The 21300-nt window shown below is 39.1% G+C and overlaps 3 protein-coding genes and 3 non-coding genes across 6 annotated transcripts; 3 read left to right on the top strand and 3 right to left on the bottom strand.

Annotated features, from left to right (window-relative positions):
* Window positions 1-62: 62 nt before the first annotated feature.
* Window positions 63-3949, bottom strand: LOC113504182 (proteasome subunit beta type-4). Its single transcript, XM_026886350.1, has 5 exons — window positions 3714-3949; window positions 2055-2267; window positions 1553-1688; window positions 881-1026; window positions 63-250 (listed from the first exon to the last, which is right to left on the bottom strand). Exons 1-5 carry the CDS (start codon window positions 3848-3850, stop codon window positions 91-93), a joined length of 792 nt encoding a protein of 263 aa, XP_026742151.1. The 5' UTR covers window positions 3851-3949; the 3' UTR covers window positions 63-90.
* A 398-nt stretch (window positions 3950-4347) lies between these two features.
* LOC113504069 (60S ribosomal protein L23) lies at window positions 4348-6571 on the top strand. Its single transcript, XM_026886161.1, has 4 exons — window positions 4348-4452; window positions 4643-4726; window positions 5303-5430; window positions 6357-6571. The coding sequence occupies exons 1-4, from the start codon at window positions 4440-4442 to the stop codon at window positions 6552-6554; spliced, it is 423 nt and encodes a 140-aa protein (XP_026741962.1). The 5' UTR covers window positions 4348-4439; the 3' UTR covers window positions 6555-6571.
* A 1853-nt stretch (window positions 6572-8424) lies between these two features.
* On the bottom strand, window positions 8425-8531 carry LOC113504353. Its single transcript, XR_003401563.1, has one exon. It is a non-coding gene; the product is annotated as a U6 spliceosomal RNA (small nuclear RNA).
* A 2182-nt stretch (window positions 8532-10713) lies between these two features.
* LOC113504347 lies at window positions 10714-10867 on the top strand. The gene has a single exon (XR_003401558.1). It is a non-coding gene; the product is annotated as a 5.8S ribosomal RNA (ribosomal RNA).
* A 450-nt stretch (window positions 10868-11317) lies between these two features.
* LOC113504350 lies at window positions 11318-15173 on the top strand. Its single transcript, XR_003401560.1, has one exon. It is a non-coding gene; the product is annotated as a large subunit ribosomal RNA (ribosomal RNA).
* A 1837-nt stretch (window positions 15174-17010) lies between these two features.
* Window positions 17011-20696, bottom strand: LOC113504068 (nucleolar protein 6-like). The gene is made up of 6 exons (XM_026886160.1): window positions 20570-20696; window positions 20171-20433; window positions 19056-19441; window positions 18314-18433; window positions 17510-17608; window positions 17011-17185 (listed from the first exon to the last, which is right to left on the bottom strand). Exons 2-6 carry the CDS (start codon window positions 20430-20432, stop codon window positions 17051-17053), a joined length of 1002 nt encoding a protein of 333 aa, XP_026741961.1. The 5' UTR covers window position 20433; window positions 20570-20696; the 3' UTR covers window positions 17011-17050.
* Window positions 20697-21300: the final 604 nt, after the last annotated feature.

The following is a 21300-nucleotide window of genomic DNA, read 5'->3' as shown; positions in this document are numbered from 1 at the left end:
CTAGCTTTTGACTACCCCTGACTTTAAAATATGTATGAATTTCAGCGAATAAAACAGCATTATAATTAGAAAACATTATATATTATCGCATCACTTCATGTGTATCATGTGCGCGAGCGACCAGTCGTGCTTGAGCTCCGTGGGCTCTTCCAGACGCACGCCGGCGGAGGTCACCACGCCCAGCTGGTAGCGCGGGAACGAGCGCGCGTCGCGGTAGAATAGTACCTCCATGCACTTGCGGACTAGCGCTCTGGGGAAAGTAAGGCATAAGTATAAAGAAATTATGGCAAAATTGTAGATAATGTCTTTATAATATTGTTTGAACGACTAAAATGTACAACCGACTTCGAATTAAAGACAAGGTACTGACCACCACCAAACACCATTCAATTATGGGACCAAACGACAGCTATTTCGAGGAATATAAAAAAGAATCAACAACATCGAAGTCCGAAGTTCTGAGATCAGAAACAAAAAAGCTATCGAATTGAAAACCAACCCTTTTTGAACTCGGTTGACAACAGAAAAAAGCATGAGGGCTGTTTGGCGGCTCTGTTGCGTCATTTTGTCCCACTGCTGAGCAATGGCCTCCCCCAAATTCTTCCACGATTATCTATTCTGGGCCTCATGGAACCAGCCCCGCGGTAAGCGTTATGATCGTTAAGCCACCGCTTCCTAGGCCTTCCGGCCACGTGCACGTTTTGTCATTTACTTTAAATAAGCCAATTTTGTAGATTTTTATTATTAAACCTGTAACTTGGTCTCCAAGCTTGGCTCAATAGTTTTAAGTCGGTTGTAAGCTTGATATTACATGTTACATTGCTTACATGTTGTCTTACATATCTGTTCACAATAAAGTATACAGTGACACATGACTTACTTAGCCGCCTCCTCATCCAGGGGCCCCTTGTCGACGGCGTCCCGGACGAGCGGCGTCGCCATGTATGCGCCAAGTCCGGTAGCAATGGCGGAGTCCTCGTAGGCTGTGCCCAGCTTGTCTACTGCTCCTAGGAAGGGCTCGCCGTCCTGAACATAAGGTTGACAGTTATTCCAACTGATATTATAAACGAGAAAGTTTGTAAGTACACATGTATTCATGTTTGAGCCTCTTCCACGCAGAAGCACTGAACGTATTCAGACAAAATTGATAATTTATAACCAAGATTGACACAGGATAGATTTTTCCATTATTTTATGTTATTGTGGGATGATTTTCGATTAGTAGGGGGGACCCGCGGGCAACTGCTAGATTGAAGAAATGGACTACACAGATAACAAACTGGTAGGCACATGATGCTAAACCTACTAAGCCAAATGTTATTTGTGTGATCCACAATGGAAATTCCTTGGTGGGGCAGTCGCCTAAAACAAAAAAGAACAAAATGATGTATGTTTTAAACTTAAAAGACGCCTTTTGCCACTATCCAGGTATAAGTTAGGTATGCCATAAAATATTTCACAATAAACATATTTTTTTCGTCGTCGGTAACCGACGCATCGGCCACTAATCGACAAAAGTCACTCACACAGTGCTATAACTTTTAGACCTTACCTGAATACCAGCTACAATATAGTTGCTCCACAAGGGGTCCATCTTGCTGCGCTTGTTGTAGAGCACGCGAGTCAACCAGCAGTGCAGGGAACGTGGCTTCAGTAGCAGACCATCTCCGATACACTGCTCGTCAATACTAAGGAGATATGACAAAAAAGTTTTTTTAATTTTCAAGGTTACTTGTTTGATCTGTCGGATAAAAAGTTTTTCTATTTTGGTCTATTTGTAAGGCGTCTTTGAAATAACTGGATTTATTTGTTGAAATTAAACTAGCATAAACGTGAGAAGTGAATGTAAAAAATCTCTGTACAATTTGAAAAAACAAAAATTAAGAAATTGTATTGGCTGTGTTCATCTAATATTATTGAGTATAACATATATATGTATGAACATTAAGCTTCTCATCATTTTAATTTGGAAAAGCGAGCAATGTTATAATGAGTTATTCGAACGTCATATTATCAGTAACCTACATATTTTTGGCATCAGAAATACAACTTACATTTTCTGTTCAATAATATCTTTCAAGTACTGATAATCTGCGTAGTCTCCGCCGTTACCGAGCAGGATCAGATCATTGACTTTCATCACACGGGGGCAGTCACGGAACCTGGCTAATGTACCGTATGACCCTAATGTGTCTGCGGCGATCACACAGCCCTTGTCGAACTTGACTCCAATGACTGTTGTGGTAGTTGTTATTGGTGTTGCAGAGCTAAAAAATAACGGTAATGGTTATTACATCATTATAATCTATACTAATATATAAAGCTGAAGAGTTTGTTAGTTTGAACGCACGATTCTCAGGAACTACTGGTTTAAATTGAAAAATTCTTTTTGTGTCGAGTAGACCATTCATCGAGGAAGGTTTTAGGCTATATACCATCAAGCTGCGACTAATAGGAGCGAAGATACAATGGAAAATGTGGAAAAAACAGGGCAGGTATAAGTCATAACTTATATCTTCTAGCCATGCGAACGAAATCACGGGCAACAGCCAGTTTAATAATAAAATAACACAATTTATTTTCATATAGATTGGAAAATGTCTTCATATAGAGTGATTTGGATATTTATTATTAACTAGCTATTGCCCACGACTTCGTCCGCGTGGTTAGAAGATATAAGTTATAATTTATACCTGCCTTCTATCTATCTTGTAGGATTCAGACAGTGTTTGCAATGTAAGCGCAAAAAATGTGTTTTTTACGACCTCACATTAGAAACCTCAAAAATTGTAGCCTATGTGGTATTCTGATGTATAAGCCATATTGTGGTAAAGTTTCATTCAAATCCATTCAGTAGTTTTTATGTGAAAGAATAACAAACATCCATACATCCATACTTACAAACTTTCGCCTTTATAATAGTAGTAGGATTGGAAAGATACTGCCAAATTATTAAGTAATTGCAGATAAATATGTTTTAGGCATTTCAAAGTGCAATAAAGAAACAACACACAAAGATGGACCTTGAATACAAAAATAAAAAGTTTATAGGGTAGTTGTGTTTCAATTTTATTAATATTAAAAAAATAAGCAATGCCTTTAATTTGTTGATGATTTTATAAACTGGTAAACAGATGTGTTGATGAGTTCAAATAGAAATTAATTTGTTTATTAATTGGAGCCTCAGAATAATTTAACAAAACTTGTGTTTTGTTTTTCATGCTATCTATGGTGCTAGGTAAATATCTAGCAGCACTTTACCTAGAAAGATTGAGAATGTAAGAAAAAAACAGAAAAAAGTTAAATACAAATTTGCTAATGTCTTGTATAGTCCATTAAAATTTGACCTTGTATGAATAGAATAGAATATATTTTTTTTATTGCACACCACATGAGTACAGGATTGGATACAAATAAATAGGTACATTCTGCCACAATGGTTGGTCTTATAGCTAAAAGCGGTCTTTTAGAGACTACCTTTAGGACTAGATTCATAATCAAAGGATAAGAGGACTTGTCGTTTACATTGAGTTACTTGATATTCACAAATGAGGCTAGAATATTGATGTTACAGTGACAACCAACAATTTCATTTCAAGAGACTGATTTCAAGTTACAAAGCAACCAAATATAATAAAAATAAGATTATGAGATATAGTTAGGTTATAAGGAAGACATAAATAACATAAAAACAAAGGATTTAAGAAACTTACTGAGCTTTGAATTCCTGTACGGGTCGGTTCATGGGACCGAAACTTGTCGCATTCCCCGGGAAGTTGTAGAAAGACCCAGGAGCCGGTCCATTCTGCCAGAAGGGCGCTGGATTCATCATATCGCCCATAAATGCCATTTTAATATGCTATAGTTAATTTATCTACGAATAAAATACTTTTTGTTACAAAATATGAAACCTCACACAATGACAAGCCGCAACGAATTTGACGGAAAATGACAAACAGTTTTTGATAACGTTTCGTTTCGTTTCGTATCGTTTTTATTCCTGGCTGCTTTTTTATGAAAATTTCGTCTATTTTTATTAAAAACTTTAATTGATTGCCTCTTCCGTAAATTATCTATAAAATTAGTTTTCATACGATCCTTAAACTAAATTTATAAAAAATAGTGAAATGGAATGGTTTTTCGTTTAGGAATGGTGATCGTCTATTCAAAAATTGGTGTCTTTTCAAAGTTTAATATTGCGAATTTTTAGTACATCGAGCTTAGATTCATATTTTCTTTAATTTTAAATCATAATTTTGATATATATAACAGCTTTAATTGTAGCTATTCAAATAATAGTATTTGTCAACTTGCATCTAACTTCAGACGTGTTGTTTTGAGGTGTTGCTGCTTGCTATATTTCTGAACGAAAATCTTCTTGATATGTGTTGCTAAATTCACGTTCTTTCGATTTCCTCTCAAAAAATTGACACAACAAAATGTCTAAAAGAGGTTCGTGAATTTATAAAATATCTATTTTAATCATGTTATTTAGTGGTAAAAACTATTGGAAAGCATGTGTGAAGCAAATCCAGTATGATATTTGATTCGGAGCCATGTATATTTTTAACATTCACTTGATATTTCGTGAGCAGTAGTGTTGTGATGAAAAATGTATGAAGTGTGGTTTTTCTGTTTTAAGGACGTGGTGGTTCCGCGGGAGCGAAGTTCCGCATCTCGCTGGGTCTCCCTGTGGGAGCCGTAATCAACTGCGCAGACAACACAGGTGGGATCACGTTTGTTTTTCGAAAACTAACATAACCTAAATAGGCACGTTTGACTGAACACTGATGATGATGTTAAATGGACTCCCTTTGGGTGTTGATATATAATGATATCTTCCTTGGCTGTGTCTGAAGTCGTTAGTCAAACTTTTTCAAACAAAACAAATGGTTAACCTCACTTTACCGCCAACCGTGTTTCAGGAGACAAAACTACATAGAATAGGGCACTATAAACTCTGGAACGCAATCGTTCTTTTAATTTTTTAGTGTATAAATTATAAAAAAATGTTTTGAATCACACAGGTTGTCCCTATAACCTCTATTTTTGAAGGACTTTAAGTTCAAAACAAAACTTTTGAGACAAAGATATGTTTAATATTCAATTCATTATCATAATACTTCTTAAAATGTTCAAGCACTTAGAAACTCTTCAATTGTTTTACTAATAGCTTTAAATCAGCTCCAATTCCTCAAAATATATTAAGATTAAACAAAGATCAGGATAAACAACCTTACAGTCAATGCCACATTCATATTATACTGTCCAGCACTTAACAATATCTATTTCTGACTTTCAGGAGCCAAGAACCTGTATGTGATCGCCGTGCAGGGTATCAAGGGTCGCCTGAACAGGCTTCCCGCTGCCGGATCTGGAGACATGATTGTCGCTACCGTTAAGAAGGGCAAACCTGAACTCAGGAAAAAGGTATGACTTGTATTCTTTTGTTGAAATGCTTGTTTTGTTTGACCATGCTTGTTTACTCCCCTAGTTTTGCTACATAGAAATTAATCAAATTATAGATAGGTAAAGAAATATCACAAAATACATAGAAATTATATGTGACTGGCTTTTTACATGTTATAAATACCTGTTAACCAGTGATTGACTAAAGTGATAAGCAATTTCATGCATCAACCTATGGTTAGCTGGTACTGCCTCAGGCATTTAATAGACCATTGTGAATAAATAAATAAACTGCATTCAAAATCTTTAAAAATATTGATATTGTATAGAAAGGCAATTAAACTAAAAAAAAATATCCTTAAGAAAAGGGAAAACATTTTGTACTTGCCAATAAAATTGTAGAGCCACAACAAACTAATAATCGCTATGATGATACGCCATAGGGTTTCGCTAATTTCTTACGCTGAATTGCATGCAGTGTGTTGATATACCTTGGCTGACTGAGCGATTGACAAAACTAATTTATTTATATTTAAGTGATGATTTTTTGAGTGTGAAAATACCTACTAATATTGATACTTGAGTGCCAAGTTAATAGGCATGAATCATAATTGTATGCGTTTTTGAAATAGAATAAACATTGTGGTGTGCAAATAAAGTATTGAATATCCTATAAATATAAGACCCATTGGTATTGGATTGAGCTTCAGAAACTGCCACTCAAAATTTAAACCTGAGTATATGAAATTAATGTTTATATTTTCAATAGTAGTTCTTTAATTCTATCTCTATGTTTAAAACCTTATCTTCCCATCACATAAAAATAAAAAAGCATTGTGTAGTTGTGTAGTACAAATTATGAGATGAAATTTTAACCCAGTAGTTAGTATATTATATCACTTGCAGATTTTGATTATATGGTCACTAATTTAACGCAAACTTCCCAGGTAATGCCGGCAGTGGTGATCAGACAGCGGAAACCATTCAGAAGGCGGGACGGGGTGTTTATATACTTCGAGGACAACGCAGGCGTGATAGTGAACAACAAGGGCGAGATGAAGGGCTCGGCCATCACCGGCCCTGTTGCCAAGGAGTGCGCTGATCTGTGGCCCCGTATCGCGTCTAACGCTAGCTCCATAGCTTGAATATATGGTTAAGATTCTGAGAGTGTTTTATTTTTGCTTTATAACCATTGATAATGGGTATAAAGTCATTTGTTTAAGTTAAGTCTTTTACATAAGGGGGTAGCATTATCACAGCCGGCCGATAAATTCGATTGATTAGGTATCGAGAATAAAAATCTTGGTGTTTTTTTTTGTACCAAATAACAAAAAAGGAATTGGAACAACTTGTTTTGAGGTTGTAATCATTATTGTTGTTTTACTTGTTTTGAGTTTTGATTTGAGTCATATTTTTTTTAAATTAGACGAAAAGACGTCAAGAATATTAATCTTCTTGAAGTTCCTGAACAAATAGGGTCTAAAAAATGATCGGTTATACCAACATACACAATTTAAATTTTAGTTCAGCTAAGGACAGCATGAGATCATAGCCCAACTAGGGCCAGAGTTACTACTTTCCATGAGATAGATCCTGCAAAATCGAATGCCGTGTCGTCACTATCCAATCGACACAAGCCAAGTGCTGCCGAACAAGTAACACTATAACTGGGAGTTGCCTGTATTACTTGATAGGTTAGGTTCTGCCGAACCGACTATACTGCGCGGGCCAATCACTGCACTTTATTCGCCCCACGCCTCACTTCATACCGCAAAAGAGACCCAAAAAAGCTCAGCAGCGCTCAAGATCCGTGCCGGTACCTATACTAGCTGAGGACGTACAACAAATGTCACATAAAACCGTTCAGATCATACTCTTACACTGACTTACACAGTCGCGGATCTTTCCCTCAAGCAGGGTTATGGGCATAGCCATCCAGAAATTCCCGAGATTTTTGTATTCTGCTATTTACAATGGCCGAAGAATGAATGGCATAATGCTTAAGAGAATAGGAATAATTTTAAACCAATTGTCATTCATTCATCGGTCATTGTAAATACCTAAATTGTGCCCAGCTCGGATATCGAACCTGCTCATGAGCAATCGTCACTTATGAACGACATGAATATGACTGATGCCTTTGACTTTTGCCTTTTTTCTGCGGATCAGGGCTAAGGCTTTAGAAATAGGAAAGCATATCGTACTATTTGTAAATCTTATCGAATATGAAAATGTGACATCACAGGTAAATTATGGTTGTGGGATGTCCATCACAGACCATCGTGTCCACAAGGTTTTACCCCCCTGCTCGTACATGCTGATCAAAATGCGTGAATGTGAAATAAACCTCCATGGTAAAGATATCGCACTCATTGCTAGTACATAAGCACATAAGTGCGCCGGCACATCATGAGATAGTGTGGAAATACGGTGTACTTCGTAATGATCCCAGTCTGCTGTCCATACGTTGGGTCGTTGCATGCGTTGAGCAATTTTTCCGTTCATGGAGATAATATGACAGACCTGCAAAGCGACGTAGTAAAACTATTTTTTCATACATTTCCTATGTATGAAAAAATTGTAAAGATTTCCTACTGGGCGAAAGAGAAGGATCGCGCTAAGTACCATATTTGGCATTAAATCATTATACGGGGCCCCGATTCTATTTTACAAAGGCCGAAATAAAAAATCAAAAATTGTCATTTTAAGCCAAATTTCATTAATTCATCGGTCATTTTAAATAGCAGAATTGGGGCCCAGTATTCTTAACGGTCTTTATGACGACTTATTGTTATTTTCAAACATTCTTCAGTCTAAATAAGACGCATAGAAAACTTTCATTGTAGGTCGGCACAAGGCCAACATCCACCGCCTCTTATTCGCTACAAAGCATGAAAAAGTAAACATTAGAAATGAATGAGCAGACATAATATTAACAATCGCCGCAAGTCAAAAGACCCACAAAAAGAAGCTTTGCGTGAGAAACAATCTTTGATTTCAGAGTAAAATTCTCAAAAAAATGTGGAACGCTTCACGATTTTGCGTGTCATCCTTGCGCAGGGGCCATGCTAATCTTCTCTGTATCGTTCCAATTTTAGTATATGTACTGCCGAAGCAAGTACGAATGTAACCCGCTAAATATTAGAACTATACCTACAAAACGTGATAACTTTGATTGCGCGATTCAGAACGCCATACTCCAACGACTGATGTTCGGAAGCTTGTAACAGCGCCATCTATCGATCAATATAAAAAAACTAAATATTTTTTTTATGCAGCCACGGTCGCTACAATGCATTGCAGAGATGAAAACTAACCATTCAGGATAGTTGTAAATTTTAATTATCAACTAAAACATACAAATATTTATTTAAAAATATGTCAACACACAAAGCTATTTCTATTCACAATGTTCTGTGATGGACCAATGTTTTTATATGGTGTACTATCAATTGCGTCCCAAAGCAATGTTTCAATGAGATTTCGAAAAAAAGCGTTTTATAAAAAAAGAATTTGTCTTTTAGGTGTACACAAACTGCTATTATTGCGTATTGAAGGTAAGTATAAGTATCATAAGCCTGGGCTGGGCCTCAATCAGGTTCTCTATTTGCAATGGCCATTGAATGAATGGCACCTGGATTAAATTTGTCATTACTCGTATTCTTTAAAGCATTTTGAGTGTTCCGTCCTGTACTGAATTTTTAAATCGTAAGAAACCCCGTACGGAATGGGGTTGCGGGTGTGTTAGCAACTATCGGCGATCATAATATGATTCATCATAAATATAGCAACAATTTAAAACATCTGTTAGATAATGATATTTACAAGATTGTGTACCTACTTTAAACGATATCTTATCTGATATCACTGAAGACAATTTATCAATAGATTAAATAGTTCGAAACAACAAATATTTGTATTATTTGCTATTAAACACGGTAAATTGTATTTTCTTTTTAATTTGAAACTGCATCTCTAAATGTAAGGAAGGTTGTAACAGCGCCATCTATTGACAATCTTGAAAAACTATTTTTCTTTACTTACAGGATTGATTTTGTTTTGTAGATTAAATTGTTCTTATTATCAGATAAGGCATGAGTCCTATAGCAAAAGTTTTCATTATCTGTCTACATTGATATTTTTTACGAGTGCATCGAAAATATTTCACAATATTTTCTGATTGCGCAATAATTCGTATGGGCGCGCAATCATTTGCGATCCGTGTAATGAGAGTTCGAAAATAACTTAACGTTATTGGAAATTGTCTTATAAGTGTATGTTTTTAATATGCAATAGGTACAAACGTTTAACAAGACAAGTCTTGTAGGTTAATCTGAATTACAAAGGTATTTTTGGCCGCAAAAGGAGTGCGGTTAAAAGGACCAAGATTTGCAACATTAATTGATCTAACAAAATTATATGAGGAGTATTTTATTACGTTTACTTGTTTACTTATCGTGAATAAATAAAATAATGTTTTAAGGTGTAGTTAGTAAGGTGTTAGATTTGAGAAATTAGTTTCATTGAGATGAAACATATATAATTAAAATAGTATGTTTAAGTTAAATGCAAGTACCTAAGTATAATATATTTGATATTCTATAATAAACCTAAAGCATGTATTAATATCGCGTGAGTAGAGCCCAGAGAGCGGCCTTGTTGTTGTGTTGAACGTTGTGAGTTGGATAAATTTATTAGAGTATTTTTTTCCTTTGTGTATATTATGATTATTTTTATATTTAATATTAATATAGATAGCTTAAAAAGCTAACAGACTGTTGATATTTAATAAAGGCTTGTAAAAAACGCGGTTTTAAAGTTTCTATTTTATTGCATGACCTAGAAGAGCTGCTAAACCGGTCTCGGATTTTGGTATTATTTTTCATTTTATTATTTTTAGTTTTTCAGGCTCTTTTTAACATAGCACCGATACTATAGACTTGTAGCTTCACATACACAGTTCGGTGAGTCGGTCGACGATTGTAGTATCGTAGTACGCTGCGATACCGACGAACAACCAAAAGCATGATGTGGGCATGCTGACTCACGCCTGAGCCGAGCTTGTTTTAATACAAACATGACTTTCACGGACTGCTTCACGAAGCATTCAAATGTATATATCGACTTCTCTAATTATATATTGGTGAGGCAGACGCCAAGAAATTTTGAAGACATTGTCTGATCGACTTATTCGATGCAGAGCAGTGTATATCATATGAAGGGAACGTTAACACGGACCTAATTTTAACAAAAATCAAACAATTAACTTTTATATATTGTAACATTTACCTTCGTGTAAAACATTACCCTGATCGGTGGATCACTTGGCTCGCGGGTCGATGAAGAACGCAGCAAACTGCGCGACATAGTGTGCACTGCAAACACATGAACATCGACATTTCGAACGCACATTGCGGTCCTTAGAGCTACATCTAGGACCACTCCTGTCTGAGGGCCGGCTGTATTTATATTGCTACATTGCGTTTACACGCGGGCTGTGAGTTTTGCACCCAGTGTGAGATGAACAAGCTAGCTGTGCAGCGCATCTGACGGCTCTGTGTTGAAAGTGCCTGAAGCATTCTCAATATCAGTCCGTTTAAAAATATGAATAGCAATAAGTCACTGTTGTACGGTTGTGAGCAGTCAAAGGCGGTGTGCGTGTACCACGATTGCTAACGCGTCTTCGATGTCTAACTCTGACAGCGATGACACGCGTTTGCTTTCGTGTTACGAGTGCGGACTCTTTGGTGGGTCTAACTAACTGGGAGTTCTGCTCAGTTCACTGCCTAATGACTGTCTCCTACTTCGAACATTGTTCGTTGTGGAAAAAGTGACCTGAACGGCTGGTAGCTCGTTGTATGTATCAGAAGGCAGTTGAAATGTTTCAGACATCTGCCTCACTCGATGTCGGCCTCAGATCAGGGAGGATCACCCGCCGAATTTAAGCATATTAGTAAGCGGAGGAAAAGAAACTAACCAGGATTTCCTTAGTAGCGGCGAGCGAACAGGAAAGAAGCCCAGCACTGAATCCCGGCGTCGTGCAGGCGGCGGGAGATGTGGTGTTCGGGAGGTCCCGTTTTCTTGTGGCGGCTTCTCATGTCCAAGTTCGTCTTGAATGCGGCCGCTCCCCACAGAGGGTGGCAGGCCCGTAGCGACAGAGGATCGCGGCGAGAGGGACTCTCCTTAGAGTCGGGTTGCTTGAGAGTGCAGCCCTAAGTGGGTGGTAAACTCCATCTAAGGCTAAATATGACCGCGAGACCGATAGCGAACAAGTACCGTGAGGGAAAGTTGAAAAGAACTTTGAAGAGAGAGTTCAAGAGTACGTGAAACCGTTCAGGGGTAAACCTGTGAAACTCGAATGAACGAACGGAGAGATTCACCATCGTCTGCGACGCACGGACGCGTAACTTGATGTCCTGAACACGAGTCGCTGCCAAAGGCGCTGTGTAGACGATGTGCACTTCTCTCTTAGTAATAAATCGCGACCCGTTCGATGCCAGTCTAAGTGCTGTTCGGAAGTACGCCTCACCCCTTCCTCACGGTTGTGGTGAGACCGTGACGGTTACGGACTGGCTGTCGAACGGTAGCTAACGTATCGTGCACGCGTTAAGACGCGTCCGGCCCGACGCAAGCCGCGCCCTGCTCTATGATACGCCGGAGTGCGGACGTAGACAGCGGCGCTGCTGCTCGCTGCCGAGTTGTCTCGGACTGTGCACGACTCTGTCTGCGATCATTCAGTTTCGGGCACTCACAGGACCCGTCTTGAAACACGGACCAAGGAGTCTAGCATGTATGCGAGTCATTGATATTTTAAAATGAAAGGCGTAACGAAAGTGAAGGTGCAATTGTGCACTGAGGGATGATGGAGCGTTGGTCTAGGTCGACCTCCCGCAATCCCGAGGCGCCTCGTTTCCAATCCGTGAATGCAGGTGCGCTGTGAGCATACACGCTGGGACCCGAAAGATGGTGAACTATGCCTGGTCAGGTCGAAGTCCAGGGAAACCTGGATGGAGGACCGTAGCGATTCTGACGTGCAAATCGATCGTCGGAACTGGGTATAGGGGCGAAAGACTAATCGAACCATCTAGTAGCTGGTTCCGTCCGAAGTTTCCCTCAGGATAGCTGGCGTCGATTTGATCAGTCTCATCCGGTAAAGCGAATGATTAGAGGCTTTGGAGGCGAAACGTCTTCAACCTACTCTCAAACTTTAAATGGGTGAGTTCCCCGGCTTACCGATGAAGCCGGGGGTCTGATGACGGTGCCAAGTGGGCCAATTTTGGTAAGCAGAACTGGCGCTGTGGGATGAACCAAACGTAGTGTTAAGGCGCCCAAAAAACGCTGAACGTTACGCAAAAGACGTAAGGTACCGGAGACACCAGGTCGGTGGCCATGGAAGTCGGCATCCGCTAAGGAGTGTGTAACAACTCACCTGAATAGGAGTACCTTGCTCTGAAAATGGATGGCGCTAAGCGTTTTGCCGATACACTACCGTTAACGGCCAGAGAGACGACTTCGTGACGTCATTAAGCCTTAACGAGTAGGACGTGCGCGGCGGAGAGCGCGGAAGGGTCTGGGCGTGAGCCTGCCTGGAGCCTCCGTCGGTGCAGATCTTGGTGGTAGTAGCAAATACTCCGGCGAGGCCCTGGAGGACTGACGTGGAGAAGGGTTTCGCGCGAACAGTGGTTGGACGCGAGTCAGTCGATCCTAAGCTCTAAGAGAAATCTGATGTCGATGCGGCGTGTTTAGATTGCACCGGACGAAAGTCACAGCGCGTGATAAATAACGCCCTTCGAGCGAAAGGGAATCCGGTTTATATTCCGGAACCCGGCAGCGGAACCGTTTCGACAAGCGTTCCCTCGCTTCGGCGAGTGTTCGACGGGGCAACCCAAAGTGGCCTGAAGACGCCGCCGAGAGGTCTGGGAAGAGATTTCTTTTCTGCCTGAGCGCTCGAGTACCGCGGAATCCTATAGCAGGGAGATGCGGTTCGGAGCGCGAAGAGCACCGCACGTGAGTGGTGTCCGGATACTCTCTGCGGACCTTGAAAATTCAGGTGAGGGATGTACGTGGAGGTGTCGCGCCGGTTCGTACCCATATCCGCAGCAGGTCTCCAAGGTGAAGAGCCTCTAGTCGATAGAATAACGTAGGTAAGGGAAGTCGGCAAATTGGATCCGTAACTTCGGAATAAGGATTGGCTCTGAGGACCGGGGCGTGTCGAGCTCGGCCGAGAAGTGAATGTTGTTGGCGTGGCATCTGGTGATGCTCTCGCTCCTCTATTGGTGCGAGTGTAGATACCAGAGCCGCGACCCGCACGTTTGCAGATCTTCCAAGCTGGTAGCACTGTCGACGGCACAATACGTGCTGTTGATACAGTGCTCGTCGACCGCCGTGTAACGGTCAGCTCAGAACTGGCACGGACAAAGGGAATCCGACTGTCTAATTAAAACAAAGCATTGCGATGGTCCTCGCGGGTGTTGACGCAATGTGATTTCTGCCCAGTGCTCTGAATGTCAACGTGAAGAAATTCAAGCAAGCGCGGGTAAACGGCAAGAGTAACTATGACTCTTCAAAGGTAGCCAAATGCCTCGTCATCTAATTAGTGACGCGCATGAATGGATTAACGAGATTCCCACTGTCCCTATCTACTATCTAGCGAAACCACTGCCAAGGGAACGGGCTTGGGAGAATCAGCGGGGAAAGAAGACCCTGTTGAGCTTGACTCTAGTTTGGCGTTGCAAGGAGACACGAGAGGTGTAGTAAAGTGGGAGGTCGCTTGCGCGGCTGCCGTTGGAATACCACTACTCTCGTATGTTTCCTCGCTCACTCGGTTGAGTGGAGACGGAGCGCGGTCGATGTTCCGGCGGCGCAATGTTTTCTGGAGCCAAACGTGTGGAGTGTGAGCTCCCCGCGTGATCCAGTCCGAGGACAGCGCCAGGCGGGGAGTTTGACTGGGGCGGTACACCTGTCAAAGAATAACGCAGGTGTCCTAAGGCCAGCTCAGCGAGGACAGAAACCTCGCGTAGAGCAAAAGGGCAAAAGCTGGCTTGATCCTGATGTTCAGTACGCACGGGGACTGCGAAAGCACGGCCTATCGATCGTCTTGCGTAAAGAGTTTTTAGCAAGATGTGCCAGAAAAGTTACCACAGGGATAACTGGTTTGTGGCAGCTGAGCGATCTGAGCGACGTTGCTTTTTGATCCATCGATGTCGGCTCTTCCTATCATTGTGAAGCGAAAATTACAAAGTGTTGGATTGTTCACCCACTAACAGGGAACGTGAGCTGGGTTTAGACCGTCGTGAGACAGGTCAGTTTTACCCTACTGATGGCCGGTCGTTGCGATAGTAGTACCGTTTAGTCCCACAATAACAACGGTGTCGGACATTTGGTTCATGCACTCGGTCGAACGGCCGGTGGTGCGAAGCTACATCCGCGGAAGCATCTCTGAACGCATCTAAGAGAGAAATCCATCTAGTCAAATCCGGCAAGGATAAGTTTGGAGACCCGGGAGTCGAGAGGCTCTAGCGATGTGACTGTACTAGTCGCGCTTCACCGCGTGAGGCGCGGCGTCGAAGCCCGTGGGGGCGCGGAGAGCGACGCGCGTCACGTCACACGTGCGCGTCACGGCTCCGCAGCTCCGGACGTAGCTCAGTTCGATGTCGGGACTCGGAATAGTCTGCAGACGACTTCCGTCCCTGGCGGGGTGTTGTAAGCGGTAGAGTAGATCTGCTACGATCCGTTGAGACTCAGCCCTGAGCCAGGTGATTCGTCTATTTATTATTAATACACGAACAGTCAATGATTTTACCTACAAGTGTTGGTAAATATACTGTGATGATTATGAAATTAACAGACATTTGTCGGCCAGAAGAAGAACGAATCGTATCTGGGGTTTAAATAAAAAAAAACATATTGAAACAACTAAATTTCTGGTATTCGGCCTCATTGCTCAGGACCAGGATATTATTATTTTAAATCTTTTAAAAAAGGTAGAGAAACAAACAAATATTTCTATTAATATATTTGTTTGTTTTTCTGCCTTTTTTAGTCTCGTTTTACCTGACTCTTTGTAATCGAATCTTGTGAGTTCAATTTGCAGTTTCCGAAACTGAAACTTTGCCTGACATTTTCACCGACATTAGGACTACATATTTATGGTCATGGTTCTAATATTTAGGTATGTACTTTATTTTGTTTTTGCTATAGTTTTAGCACGCAGCAACAGGGTAAATCTTATTAAAATGTACGAATTTCAGGTTTTTTAATTTTATTCCATGATTGCATTACATAGTGTCTTATTTATTTGGCCTTTTCCTAGTTTTGGTAATATGCGTTGTTACTGCATTCTCAATAATGTATTTTTTATATTTATGAAAAAGTTATTAAGACTTTCTTGCCGGTTATTTTGACATTATAGTCACATTAACGTTATGAAAGAGCCTAAAAAAGGTCTACTTGAATTAAAAACTTATTCATCAATTGTTTGAATGACAATGCAATAATATGTTCACAAGAGGCCGATTTTATGCTGAAGCTGTTCGAAAGGCTCCGCTATTATAAACGACAAAACTCCATCGAGTTTGGGCCCGCTTGATACCTAATGAAAACTATGAATATCATAGGAAAAAAATGCGTCGAAGTTTTTCTATTACCAAGCTAAGACAACTTGATGTTTTTTTTTGTATTAACCACTTTCGTATAATTATAAGTAAACGATAATAGTCAGTAATTTCGCCCCACGGTAGGGTGCCATTAACGAGGCTGCTATAATTCAAGCTTCTTCTGATAATTTCTAAAGCTCATCCTGTGTGCAAATATCACATTTATGAAAGCTAGTACACGTCTCTATATTCGCAAGGGTGACACCCGGCGAGCTCCAGAGTAAGAGATGACTCGATTATAAAGTTAGAGATCATACCATTATTTTAGTTTATATTGATCAATCAATCAAGGATAGTAAAAACGGGCCATACTCAGTCGGCCGCGCGACTCGCACTTTGCCATTACGTGTAGGTAGAGTATCGTAGAAATAGGCTAAAGATGACCGTAGCATAAGTCATCATTCCCCTGCCCTTATCCCAATTATCATTTGGGGTGGGCGCAGCATAAGCATATACTACAAATAAAGATCGATTTTAAGCATCGTTAATCGTCGTTATAAACGGCAGCAGAAATAAATCATTTGTAAAAAAGTGTATGTACTTATGTACACGCGTTAGAAGTTAAAAAAAATTCGTAGGTATGTAGAAAAAATAACCAAACAGAGTAGTGATTAACAATAAATATTAATATTAATCAAAAATAATTTATTTAATTAATAAATTATTAGTTAATACTATCACCATCGACCGTCGTATATGGAATCGATCATAGTTATCGATTTTCATGCCACCTAAGACATACTTCATGATGTTGAATTTCAGGTGTTGGCGTGCGCGCGCAACGTAAAAAGTCACTATCATAATTTTTCTCCATTGCGCCAAAAATTCCTGCCTAGCTATCACCATTAATGAAATAAACCCTGGTGACGGCCAGTCGAACGGACGTGCCTCAGTAATAGGGTTCCGTTGTTACCCCTTGCATACGGTACCCCAATAAAACAACAAGTTAGAACAAAATACTCAGTATATTAGGTACTATAGTACAACTACACAGCGTTTGCTGTCAGCTTGGCTTCGGCCTGCTTTTTCTTCAGCCGGCGTTGGCTGCGCTTCTTGGCCAGCGGGAGACTGCCCACCAGCTTCCCAGACTTCTGCAGAGCTATTAGTTTCGCTGATTTACCCTGGATAAAAGAAAGAAAAACATTTTTTGTAAGGGGTTCATTCAAAACTATCTTTTTGCAACGGGTTCATCTAGTTCCTGTGAATTCCTCCATAATGACTGGATTGGTTAGAATGCTTTTGTTAGACCCAGAAAACATCGATTTGCCATGGTGCAGAAAAAAACATTATAACATACAAAATTACAAACAGAAAGAAAAACACTAGGGGGCAATAAACGCACAAAAGTTCATGAGAATCGGTCGAGCCCTTTCAGAGGAATTCAATTTCGTACCGTGACACGAGACTTTTTATATGTGAGATAAGATAGGAAGTTACAATCATACCTTAGCGTTAGCCTTCGACACTTTCCCCTTCTTCGGCGCCGTGTAAAGAACATTTATCCTTTTACTTCCGAGCATCGAATGATGCTTTGACAGCGCAAACTATAAGGTAAAAAAAAAAGCAAGAAAAATTAAAAAAAAACTTCAGCGCTTCCTTTTCTTAGAAGCTTCATGTGGGGTATTCATTAGGAAGTAAATCTGGAATAGATGTAAAGACCAACTAGGCTGAAATAATGATGATACTATACTGCCATACGTATCACTCAGCATAGAATGTTTACGAGTTCACTAATTCAGCTTGTTATTTCCTTTTAATAGATACTGATAATATTATAAACGCGAATGTTTTTTTTTAGGAGTGGATGTATAGATGTTTGTTACTCTTTCACGCAAAAAACCACTGAACCGGTTTAGACAAAACTTGATACACAGATAGATTATAACCAGAGATGAGACGAGTAACGATAACTGAGTTTTTCGGCTCAATATCGATCAAGTATCCGACGAGTTACTCGGTTCAAAATCATACGCAGATTACGTTACAAGTAACATACGTTCACGGAGTATTAACCAAGTACTCGGCCCATCAAAAACAATTATTCAGATAAGGCTACTAAATAGCGCTTTTTGAAGGTCAGATTACATTGGACAGCACCCAGTTTCGCCGCTTCGTAAGTGCTTTTGCTGTGAGAGAAGAAACGACGCAACAAACCTCCCAAAAAAGATAATTACTATCCCGATTTTATATGCCTCTAAGGTCATTTTCTATTTATAGTAGGCGAAACATCTAATTTAAAATGAAATTACCTCATAGCTGGGTTCATTACTGAGTTCCAAGTATGCTATAGCACTCTTCTTGTTCTCTGCATTCTTCGGCAGACGGATATCAATGATGTGCTCGTTCATCTCTGAGAAGTGGTTCATGATCTGCAAACAGACAGACAAACTCTCTCAATTACATGTGGTAAGGTACTCGCTATTAGCGATAAGACCTCAATTGTAACATTACTTACACTGTATGCTGTTAATTTCGTTGATTTTATTCTATGGTGTACAATAAAGAATATATTCATTCATTAGTTAAAAAAGCTCAACAGTTAAAATTTTCACAGCCTATATTTCTGTTGCCACTAGAGCAACAAGTAGAAAAATAAAAACCGAGCTATACGGTTATACGGTTGTCGCGAAACCGTCTCTTACTTAATCAGTTTCAATTGCATTGAGCATTGGTTTTTTTTTGTTAATTAAAGTTATCGAACTTATACCATATGGCTCAGATTTGAACACAACATGAAATCACATTTGATCTATTTTTATAACCCTTCTCTGCTGTGATTATTTTAAATTACATCCTAATTAAAATTTAATTTAGTTGGCATTGCTGTACTAAACAACTTTTTTGGTGTATAATATCAATTCATGTGAAATTAATTATCTCTCTCTTATCGGCCTCTTCCCTTATACAGTGGGTTTGTACATTGGTCACCACACTTCTTCACTGTATGATGGTGATTACAACACAGATTAAAAGCCAAAAAATCATAATCACCTTTTCCTTGTCAATATCAAGTGGCAAGTTACCAAGAAACACAACATATCTCTTTGGACCCTTAACCCTCTTGACGAGCTGTTCCCGAGGCTCATGTTTCTCTTCTTTCTTTTTCTTAACTACCTCTTTAACCTTCGGACTGTCTTCTTCAACCTTCCTCTTGCTCTTAACCTGTTCCACCTTGGGTTTAACCGTCTCACTTGCTACTTTCTCCCCTTTCAAAGCGGTTTTTAAAAGGTTGTACAGAATTCTAATACGTCGGAGTTCAGAATCTGTTAGGTTGTCTGAGCTACGGAGTATGGATTGTATTTTGCTGTGGATTATTTCTGGGACGAGGACGTTGGATGTTCCATTCAGGGAGTCTCGTACTGCCTGACGGATGCGACCTATAAAATTGAGGTTATGTGGGTTAACAACAGAACTACTTTTAAATTAGTCATGGCAAAGTGGTAAGAGTCAACACTCCATATCCAATGTGAGCAATGTGTAGCGGGTTCGACCTCTGCTCAGGACAAACATTTGTGTCCACATGTGAACCACAAATGCTTGAGTTGGTCTGGGTGTGTTTGTCCATGGCTTTAAGATGTCAAATGCATTTGGCATATTTTTTTTTTATGTGTTTTTTTGAAGCAAAAGAATTAATATAGTCATTTGTCGATGCAAGCTGGTATTTTGAGGCTGGATTGCAACTTTGACAAACACTTTATTTCTATAGAGGTGTTTCTAACTGAAAAAACACCCATTTACCTTTTACTTAATCAATACAAAGTCTGTTAGTTGAATAAAACTGTCTTTTTTATACAATACTAGCTGACCCAGCAAGCGTTGTTTTGCCGATTTTTTTTATCTAGTTGTATGTATTTTTAATGCCACATTATAAAAAAAATAAAAACAAACAAATTCGTCCAAAAAATAAAAGAATAAATTTTAGTGCGGGCCACCCTTGTCACATAAGGGTATGAAGAATAGATGTTGTTCTATGCTCAGACCTACCCAATATGTATACAAAATTTCATAAAAATCGGTCGAACAGTTTCGGAGGAGTACGGTAACTAACATCGTGACACGGGAATTTTATATATTAGATAAAATTAAGACATTGAAATTATCCTTACCCTTTTGGTTATTTGTCATTGGTACCTTCAGAAACCTGTCTACTAATTCTTGGTTTTTCAATATCGGGTATCTTTTGCTGAACTCCTCAAATTCTGCCTGTTTTTCATCTTTAACTGGTTTTACTGGTTTCAAAGTTGTTATCGATAGTGCGTCCGACGTATTCAACTTTATATTTTTTGGTTCCGAGGTAGTTACTTTTGCCCTAGATTTCCGTTTTAATTTTTTTGTAGTGGCCGAAGCTGGTTTCAGTATGACGTCCATGCTGAAAACCATAAAAAAAGTATATTTTAATTTCTTGTACTGTATATAAATAGTATTTGTTTGTTGTGAATACTCTTTTTAACAAATCCTTTTAGATTAGTGATTGGAATATTATTCTTAGAAAGTAATTGAGTTACTATGTTAAAATCCATTTTCTATATGATGTTGAGCCGATTTTAATTGTATTTGGTAGCTTGAAGCCTGAGAAAGGGAGGACATATTTTAATCTGTTGGAGGGAGATGCAGAGAAATCATTATTTTTAGATTCTCATGAATGTAGTTGGGATATAATATTGAAAAATCTATATCCTTGGACAATATTAAATATACGTCTATCAATAACTTGGTCTAGAAAGGAAATAAATTCGATAAATAACTAAATAAATAGTAGGAATTGCACGGAAAAGAAAAGCTAAAGTTTTAGGTTATAATATTTTTATCTTTATTTCAAGAGTATACTAGGATATATGATAGAAAACAGTCTCCATTGCACTATTGTCTACATTATATTAAAATTACATCAATAAAATTTAAGCATGGTTATAAAATATAAGCGCGTTGACACGTGCTCAACTTTTTTTTATAAAAGCTAAGGTATTTCAATTAAAATATTCAGCCAACTAACCTTATTAATTAGTAAACAGCCTCTGTTACTGTTCAAACGTGTTTATTTTTATTATTTCATTGTAATTTTATTTGAAAATTTGTAATAATTTTCACTGGTATGATTTTTGTTTATTTTGACAGTCGATGACAGCTGTCTGACCGAAAATGAACTCTCTTGCAATATTACGTTCGACGCTCGCTAATTTTTTTGACATATTTCGTTTAGAAATGCATTGAGAAAACGAAATAAATTACTTAGTTA

This window comes from Trichoplusia ni, chromosome 21 (assembly GCF_003590095.1).
Source record: "Trichoplusia ni isolate ovarian cell line Hi5 chromosome 21, tn1, whole genome shotgun sequence".
Classification (NCBI taxonomy): domain Eukaryota; kingdom Metazoa; phylum Arthropoda; class Insecta; order Lepidoptera; family Noctuidae; genus Trichoplusia; species Trichoplusia ni.
This window is presented reverse-complemented; position numbering and strand designations above follow the sequence as displayed.

Coding starts and splice junctions, on each gene's coding strand:
- LOC113504068 (XM_026886160.1), bottom strand. CDS start 20,432: ATGGACGTCATACTGAAACCAGCTTCGGCCACTACAAAAAAATTAAAA. Junction 19,442..20,170: donor AATGACAAATAACCAAAAGG/GTAAGGATAATT, acceptor TCAATTTTATAG/GTCGCATCCGTCAGGCAGTA. Junction 18,434..19,055: donor TTGATATTGACAAGGAAAAG/GTGATTATGATT, acceptor GTCTGTTTGCAG/ATCATGAACCACTTCTCAGA.
- LOC113504182 (XM_026886350.1), bottom strand. CDS start 3,850: ATGGCATTTATGGGCGATATGATGAATCCAGCGCCCTTCTGGCAGAAT. Junction 2,268..3,713: donor GTACAGGAATTCAAAGCTCA/GTAAGTTTCTTA, acceptor GTTATTTTTTAG/CTCTGCAACACCAATAACAA. Junction 1,689..2,054: donor GATATTATTGAACAGAAAAT/GTAAGTTGTATT, acceptor ATATCTCCTTAG/TATTGACGAGCAGTGTATCG.
- LOC113504069 (XM_026886161.1), top strand. Junction 4,727..5,302: donor CAACTGCGCAGACAACACAG/GTGGGATCACGT, acceptor TCTGACTTTCAG/GAGCCAAGAACCTGTATGTG. Junction 5,431..6,356: donor AACCTGAACTCAGGAAAAAG/GTATGACTTGTA, acceptor CAAACTTCCCAG/GTAATGCCGGCAGTGGTGAT.